Source organism: Electrona antarctica, assembly GCF_951216825.1.
Source record: "Electrona antarctica genome assembly, chromosome: 2".
NCBI classification, from domain to species: domain Eukaryota; kingdom Metazoa; phylum Chordata; class Actinopteri; order Myctophiformes; family Myctophidae; genus Electrona; species Electrona antarctica.
The window spans coordinates 28,796,952-28,806,177 of NC_136807.1; the positions used below are offsets into that span (position 1 = coordinate 28,796,952).

General features: G+C 39.6%; 1 protein-coding gene across 2 annotated transcripts; it reads right to left on the bottom strand.

Annotated features, from left to right (window-relative positions):
- Positions 1-1,331: 1,331 nt before the first annotated feature.
- Positions 1,332-6,902, bottom strand: LOC306914512 (complement C1q-like protein 2). Of its 2 annotated transcripts, XM_079491572.1 has the most exons (6): positions 6,794-6,902; positions 6,321-6,395; positions 2,641-2,745; positions 2,159-2,233; positions 1,920-2,051; positions 1,332-1,786 (listed from the first exon to the last, which is right to left on the bottom strand). In XM_079491572.1, the coding sequence occupies exons 1-6, from the start codon at positions 6,828-6,830 to the stop codon at positions 1,503-1,505; spliced, it is 708 nt and encodes a 235-aa protein (XP_079347698.1). In that variant the 5' UTR covers positions 6,831-6,902; the 3' UTR covers positions 1,332-1,502. The 2 variants fall into 2 exon arrangements, 1 of the variants encoding a protein (XP_079347698.1); XR_013788693.1 differs by lacking the exons at positions 1,332-1,786; positions 1,920-2,051; positions 2,159-2,233; positions 2,641-2,745; positions 6,794-6,902 and adding exons at positions 5,494-5,948; positions 6,082-6,213 and having other exon boundaries at positions 6,321-6,406.
- Positions 6,903-9,226: the final 2,324 nt, after the last annotated feature.

Consider the following 9,226-nt stretch of genomic DNA (forward strand, 5'->3'; position numbering starts at 1 on the left):
CACCGCCACCCAAGGGATAAGGTTAGGTTTAGGCATAGTTTTACAGAGGTTACGTTTAGGAATAAGGTTATAGTTTTAGCCAAAGTTTAACTTTGTGCCGTCGGTGCCGCCTCTATTAATATATACTCTAAGAGGTGCATACCCTGTATTAGAGAGGAAAATAATAGCAGATGTGAATTATTGTTGTGAGCTTGTAGATCAGCTGTTTTCACTAGTTTGGCTCCCGGGCAGACATACCGGTAACATTTCTCTTTTTGGATCTGGGGCGAAAACGTTAGAAAAGCACTGCTCTATAATTATTATCACTCTCTTGTTCACCAGCATGTCAGGGTTTTCACTGATTACAACCAATGATGTCATACCAATGATGTCATACCACTCATCATTCATTAGAACACTGTTTTACATTATTTCACCATCATCATAGTTTTCATAATTATTTAACTCCCTGTGATCTTGTGGTGATTCAGGTCAATGTAACAGTAAATATATGTATTTGATAGAACATGTACAGCATATTTAATACTGGGTTTATTAATATAGACAGTTGTGGAATAAAACCAAACACCATTATTAATCATCAACAAGTTTATTTGTATAAAGTATAGTGGTTTTCAAAGCAATGCAGTTACAAAGGGTTTTCCAGATTACATCAAATGAATGACACTGTAAATCAGTTTTGTGAGTAAATAAACACATGAACAAACAAAACCAATGGGAATAGAAAGAAAGAAAGAAAGAAAGAAAGAAAGAAAGAAAGAAAGAAAGAAAGAAAGAAAGAAAAACAATAGAGAAACCATAACAATGTGAAATATTTATGAAATTAAACGATTTGTAATTTTAAGAAAACTATTTCTAATAATATTGTGCTATCATTGCTGATGTACAGTAATTAATGTCTGAATATGTTCTGGATGTCTTGATCCTTCCTGGCTGTTATTCCATGTTTGACAACATTGAACTTTGGCTCGCACTGATTGGTCAGCTGCTGTATAACCCTCTGGGGCAGGGGTGGGCAACAGGCGGCCTGCGGGCCAAAACTGGTCCCCCCAGAAATAATATCTGGCCTGTGAGATAATTTGGAGAATATGTTTTTTTATTTGAATACAGTATAAGACAGACAGACTCACATGCTGCTATAAGCAATAATATGTCAAAATATTAATGACCTTTTTATTTTTTGGGTATTCAGACAGCCAGCAATGGGTAGAACGCTCTACCCATTGCTGGCTGTCTGAATACCAAAAAAAGAAAAAAGAAAAAGGTCATTACAATTTTGACATATTATTGCTTATAGCAGCTTAAACACTCCCCACCTGAAGAAGGTTTATTAAACTTAATATAATATACTGATACTCCATGTTGAGAGTGACAGAGCAGTGACAGAGCAGCTGGCATGATGGGGGGTGAAAAACAGTCTTAACGATATTCCTCTAATTTGGCCTTTTTAACGTCAATTTAGACTCGAAAATAAATGTTATTGTGAAACAGGTTTTTCTTCCTCACACTGTAAACAGTAAGTGACCACAGAACGTATTGTGGTGATTGTTATTGTCAAATATCCTTGTATTAGGCCATAGTTTCACACAGACTACATCCCCAGCCTCCAGCAGCAGTGAGGCTCCATTAGATGCGGTCACTTGATGGGTAAGTTGATGTCCAGAGGCAGAAACTACATGCTGGCCGTTTCTAAACAGTCTAGCTGCAGTGGGATGACTTCCTCCCTGCAGACCAAAGACGACAAAACTGAACTGGTAGACGCCTCGAACTGCTGCAGTGAAGAAGCCTGCGTTTGGATAATACTTTGATTTAGTTTGACTTTTCACGTTCTGTCTTGTAGGCTATTACAACCAACATAATATATGTAACCGTTTACAGTTTACATGATCTTTTTATGCATTATTTACAATTCATCGTACCTGTGTTAATATTATATCCATTACCAACATTAGTGATGACATTTCTGTAAGTCAGGGTAGTCTCAACATTGTAAGGTCCTGTGTGTCCTTCTCCAGAGGCCAACAGAGAGGCTGAGAAAGACACTCGTCTGACTGTAAATAAAACACACAACATGTAACAGGATAAATAATCATTCCTGCAGATTATTATCAGCTCTACAGTTTGTATGAACACAGAAGTATATTTGTGTTCCTCAGACCTTCATTGTGCTTCTGTAGAAAGTTCACCTCATGCTGTGTGGCATTTGATCTGGCTTCAATGGTTTCAACAGAAGCTGCAATGGTTGAGGAAGAAAAACATTGAACCAATTTTATTTATGTCCACACAAAGGACATGCATACAAGGACACATAATTATAGGTGCATTGGAATTGCATTTACAAAATCATGTGTTTTCAATTCATGGTGCAACTAATCTGAGTTCACAGAAGTTTTATTATGATACAACAAGCATGTCACTCAGTACTCTATCTATGGGTATAAGTAACAACTTCTCTGCCATATATGACGGCTGGCTGCCAATTTATAGCAGGGACACCACAATACCTTTTTGGGCATCCCAAGTTGTTGGAACACGAACAATCAGTCTGTGCGTATGCCTATGCCACCCCCACCCTCCCCCTCCCCCCTCCTCACCATGCCCCCCCCACACACACACACACACAGTGGTCAGAAGAAATACCTTTGATCAGACGGTCGCTGTCCGTGAGTCTCTCCATCGCTGATCGTAACTCCTGCTGGGTTGAACTTTGCTCCTTCTGTGTCTGTTGCAGCTCAACTTGCAGCGCTGTCATCAGGACAGTGATGTTTTAAAACATGTACAGTATGTAAAAAAGAAAATAGTATTTCAATGTAATCAATATGAATATTGATACCTTTGACCAGACTTTCGCTGTCCTTGAGTCTGTCCACGGTGGCTTGCAGCTGTATTCTCTGCTCTGTCATGGTGGCGGTCATCTCTCTCAGCACAGCATGGATGTCAGGCTGGCTTGGCTGATCTTGGCTGATCCTTTCTGCTCCTTTATCGAGCTGCTCATTCAAGCTCAGCTCATCCACGGCGTCTCCCCGTATTGCCTCTGCACACGACAGACAGCCTAGTAACAACAAGGCCACACATGACAGCATTGTGGCTCCGTATGTGGATGCAGTCGTTCTGAAGCTCTTCACTCTGCTGTTTGGAGCTGCTGTCTCTGTTGGCCTGTTTAAATACATCCACCACTGTCTCTGTTGACGTAACTTAATCTGATCTAAACTTGCGTTCAGTGACCTGTTGCTGCTTCTATTTTTCTGTACTTATTTCCTCCATAAAACAAATGAAATGATTACTATATTTACCCAGGGTATCTGGGCTAAGCTCAAGAACTTGTTTCCAGCCAGGCCCTGCTCATAGAACATTTCATCGTAGTGGTTCAATGCCTTGTTCAAGGGCACTTCAGCGGTGGTAATTTTAACGTGTCGGACGGCTGATTCGAACTGGCGACCTTCCGGTATCAAGACCGCTCCGCAATCCGTTCGGCCACCACTGCCACTAAGATCACTGGGGACAAAGACACACTTCACGTCAGTCACAAAAACAATGCATTTGTGAAGTTGTGTCACTTCAAAGAAGTCAAGTATGAATGTGACATTAATGTTGAAATGTGAAAAAGCTTTTGAATGGTAAGCTTGACATCATAGCCTTGTCCCCAACATAAACGTCATGATGAAAGGAAGGGTAACAGGACGGCTACATAGATCATTCACCCATTCACACACACACACACACACACACACACACACATTCACACACACATTCACACACCGATGGCAGCGGAAACCATGCAAGGCACCAACCTGCACATCAGGAGCAATTAGGGGTTCAGTGTCTTGCTCAAGGACACTTCGACACTAACTTGAGGTCCCCATCCAGCCACTCTACCCCTGAGCCACCGCCACCCCAGGGATAAGGTTAGGTTTAGGCATAGTTTTACAGAGGTTACGTTTAGGAATAAGGTTATAGTTTTAGCCAAAGTTTAACTTTGTGCCGTCGGTGCCGTCTCTATTAATATATACTCTAAGGTGCATACCCTGTATTAGAGAGGAAAATAATAGCAGATGTGAATTATTGTTGTGAGCTTGTAGATCAGCTGTTTTCACTAGTTTGGCTCCCGGGCAGACATACCGGTAACATTTCTCTTTTTGGATCTGGGGCTAAAACGTTAGAAAAGCACTGCTCTATAATTATTATCACTCTCTTGTTCACCAGCATGTCAGGGTTTTCACTGATTACAACCAATGATGTCATACCACTCATCATTCATTAGAACACTGTTTTACATTATTTCACCATCATAGTTTTCATAATTATTTAACTCCCTGTGATCTTGTGGTGATTCAGGTCAATGTAACAGTAAATATATGTATTTGATAGAACATGTACAGCATATTTAATACTGGGTTTATTAATATAAAATTATAGACAGTTGTGGAATAAAACCAAACACCATTATTAATCATCAACAAGTTTATTTGTATAAAGTATAGTGGTTTTCAAAGCAATGCAGTTACAAAGGGTTTTCCAGATTACATCAAATGAATGACACTGTAAATCAGTTTTGTGAGTAAATAAACACATGAACAAACAAAACCAATGGGAATAGAAAGAAAGAAAGAAAGAAAGAAAAACAATAGAGAAACCATAACAATGTGAAATATTGATGAAATTAAACGATTTGTAATTTTAAGAAAACTATTTCTAATAATATTGTGCTATCATTGCTGATGTACAGTAATTAATGTCTGAATATGTTCTGGATGTCTTGATCCTTCCTGGCTGTTATTCCATGTTTGACAACATTGAACTTTGGCTCGCACTGATTGGTCAGCTGCTGTATAACCCTCTGGGGCAGGGGTGGGCATTGTATGTAGTCATAGGACATCATAGTACATATGTATAGCATAGTATAGTATATATGTATAGTTCATATGTATAGTGTCATTATATAGATATGTTCTATAGTTACGTTCTTAGCTTACGCATGTTTCTTGATAAATGCATTTTATATATGTGATGTATTCCCATACTTTTGTTCCTGCCTAATGTAAGTCGCTCTGGATTAAGAGCGTCTGCTAAATGCCTAAATTGTAAATTGTAAAATTGTGGGCAACAGGCGGCCCGCGGGCCAAAACTGGTCCCCCCAGAAATAATATCTGGCCCGTGAGATAATTTGGAGAATATGTTTTTTTATTTGAATACAGTATAAGACAGACAGACTCACTATGCTGCTATAAGCAATAATATGTAAACAATATTAATGACCTTTTTATTTTTTTGGTATTCAGACAGCCAGCAATGGGTAGAATGGAAGTGAAAACTGAAATGTTGATTAATGAGCATTGTCCCTGTCAAATAAATAAATAAATAAATAAAATAAGAATGCTCTACCCATTGCTGGCTGTCTGAATACCAAAAAACTAAAAAATAAAAAGGTCATTACAATTTTGACATATTATTGCTTATAGCAGCTTAAACACTCCCCACCTGAAGAAGGTTTATTAAACTTAATATAATATACTGATACTCCATGTTGAGAGTGACAGAGCAGTGACAGAGCAGCTGGCATGATGGGGGGTGAAAAACAGTCTTAACGATATTCCTCTAATTTGGCCTTTTTAACGTCAATTTAGACTCGAAAATAAATGTTATTGTGAAACAGGTTTTTCTTCCTCACACTGTAAACAGTAAGTGACCACAGAACGTATTGTGGTGATTGTCATTGTCAAATATCCTTGTATTAGGCCATAGTTTCACACAGACTACATCCCCAGCCTCCAGCAGCAGTGAGGCTCCATTAGATGCGGTCACTTGATGGGTAAGTTGATGTCCAGAGGCAGAAACTACATGCTGGCCGTTTCTAAACAGTCTAGCTGCAGTGGGATGACTTCCTCCCTGCAGACCAAAGACGACAAAACTGAACTGGTAGACGCCTCGAACTGCTGCAGTGAAGAAGCCTGCGTTTGGATAATACTTTGATTTAGTTTGACTTTTCACGTTCTGTCTTGTAGGCTATTACAACCAACATAATATATGTAACCGTTTACAGTTTACATGATCTTTTTATGCATTATTTACAATTCATCGTACCTGTGTTAATATTATATCCATTACCAACATTAGTGATGACATTTCTGTAAGTCAGGGTAGTCTCAACATTGTAAGGTCCTGTGTGTCCTTCTCCAGAGGCCAACAGAGAGGCTGAGAAAGACACTCGTCTGACTGTAAATAAAACACACAACATGTAACAGGATAAATAATCATTCCTGCAGATTATTATCAGCTCTACAGTTTGTATGAACACAGAAGTATATTTGTGTTCCTCAGACCTTCATTGTGCTTCTGTAGAAAGTTCACCTCATGCTGTGTGGCATTTGATCTGGCTTCAATGGTTTCAACAGAAGCTGCAATGGTTGAGGAAGAAAAACATTGAACCAATTTTATTTATGTCCACACAAAGGACATGCATACAAGGACACATAATTATAGGTGCATTGGAATTGCATTTACAAAATCATGTGTTTTCAATTCATGGTGCAACTAATCTGAGTTCACAGAAGTTTTATTATGATACAACAAGCATGTCACTCAGTACTCTATCTATGGGTATAAGTAACAACTTCTCTGCCATATATGACGGCTGGCTGCCAATTTATAGCAGGGACACCACAATACCTTTTTGGGCATCCCAAGTTGTTGGAACACGAACAATCAGTCTGTGCGTATGCCTATGCCACCTCCCCCTCCCCCCTCCTCACCATGCCCCCCCCACACACACACACACAGTGGTCAGAAGAAATACCTTTGATCAGACGGTCGCTGTCCGTGAGTCTCTCCATCGCTGATCGTAACTCCTGCTGGGTTGAACTTTGCTCCTTCTGTGTCTGTTGCAGCTCAACTTGCAGCGCTGTCATCAGGACAGTGATGTTTTAAAACATGTACAGTATGTAAAAAAAAAATAGTATTTCAATGTAATCAATATGAATATTGATACCTTTGACCAGACTTTCGCTGTCCTTGAGTCTGTCCACGGTGGCTTGCAGCTGTATTCTCTGCTCTGTCATGGTGGCGGTCATCTCTCTCAGCACAGCATGGATGTCAGGCTGGCTTGGCTGATCTTGGCTGATCCTTTCTGCTCCTTTATCGAGCTGCTCATTCAAGCTCAGCTCATCCACGGCGTCTCCCCGTATTGCCTCTGCACACGACAGACAGCCTAGTAACAACAAGGCCACACATGACAGCATTGTGGCTCCGTATGTGGATGCAGTCGTTCTGAAGCTCTTCACTCTGCTGTTTGGAGCTGCTGTCTCTGTTGGCCTGTTTAAATACATCCACCACTGTCTCTGTTGACGTAACTTAATCTGATCTAAACTTGCGTTCAGTGACCTGTTGCTGCTTCTATTTTTCTGTACTTATTTCCTCCATAAAACAAATGAAATGATTACTATATTTACCCAGGGTATCGGGGCTAAGCTCAAGAACTTGTTTCCAGCCAGGCCCTGCTCATAGAACATTTCATCGTAGTGGTTCAATGCCTTGTTCAAGGGCACTTCAGCGGTGGTAATTTTAACGTGTCGGACGGCTGATTCGAACTGGCGACCTTCCGGTATCAAGACCGCTCCGCAATCCGTTCGGCCACCACTGCCACTAAGATCACTGGGGACAAAGACACACTTCACGTCAGTCACAAAAACAATGCATTTGTGAAGTTGTGTCACTTCAAAGAAGTCAAGTATGAATGTGACATTAATGTTGAAATGTGAAAAAGCTTTTGAATGGTAAGCTTGACATCATAGCCTTGTCCCCAACATAAACGTCATGATGAAAGGAAGGGTAACAGGACGGCTACATAGATCATTCACCCATTCACACACACACACACACACACACATTCACACACACATTCACACACCGATGGCAGCGGAAACCATGCAAGGCACCAACCTGCACATCAGGAGCAATTAGGGGTTCAGTGTCTTGCTCAAGGACACTTCGACACTAACTTGAGGTCCCCATCCAGCCACTCTACCCCTGAGCCACCGCCACCCCAGGGATAAGGTTAGGTTTAGGCATAGTTTTACAGAGGTTACGTTTAGGAATAAGGTTATAGTTTTAGCCAAAGTTTAACTTTGTGCCGTCGGTGCCGTCTCTATTAATATATACTCTAAGGTGCATACCCTGTATTAGAGAGGAAAATAATAGCAGATGTGAATTATTGTTGTGAGCTTGTAGATCAGCTGTTTTCACTAGTTTGGCTCCCGGGCAGACATACCGGTAACATTTCTCTTTTTGGATCTGGGGCTAAAACGTTAGAAAAGCACTGCTCTATAATTATTATCACTCTCTTGTTCACCAGCATGTCAGGGTTTTCACTGATTACAACCAATGATGTCATACCACTCATCATTCATTAGAACACTGTTTTACATTATTTCACCATCATAGTTTTCATAATTATTTAACTCCCTGTGATCTTGTGGTGATTCAGGTCAATGTAACAGTAAATATATGTATTTGATAGAACATGTACAGCATATTTAATACTGGGTTTATTAATATAAAATTATAGACAGTTGTGGAATAAAACCAAACACCATTATTAATCATCAACAAGTTTATTTGTATAAAGTATAGTGGTTTTCAAAGCAATGCAGTTACAAAGGGTTTTCCAGATTACATCAAATGAATGACACTGTAAATCAGTTTTGTGAGTAAATAAACACATGAACAAACAAAACCAATGGGAATAGAAAGAAAGAAAGAAAGAAAGAAAGACAAACAATAGAGAAACCATAACAATGTGAAATATTGATGAAATTAAACGATTTGTAATTTTAAGAAAACTATTTCTAATAATATTGTGCTATCATTGCTGATGTACAGTAATTAATGTCTGAATATGTTCTGGATGTCTTGATCCTTCCTGGCTGTTATTCCATGTTTGACAACATTGAACTTTGGCTCGCACTGATTGGTCAGCTGCTGTATAACCCTCTGGGGCAGGGGTGGGCATTGTATGTAGTCATAGGACATCATAGTACATATGTATAGCATAGTATAGTATATATGTATAGTTCATATGTATAGTGTCATTATATAGATATGTTCTATAGTTACGTTCTTAGCTTACGCATGTTTCTTGATAAATGCATTTTATATATGTGATGTATTCCCATACTTTTGTTCCTGCCTAATGTAAGTCGCTCTGGATTAAGAGCGTCTGCTAAATGCCTAA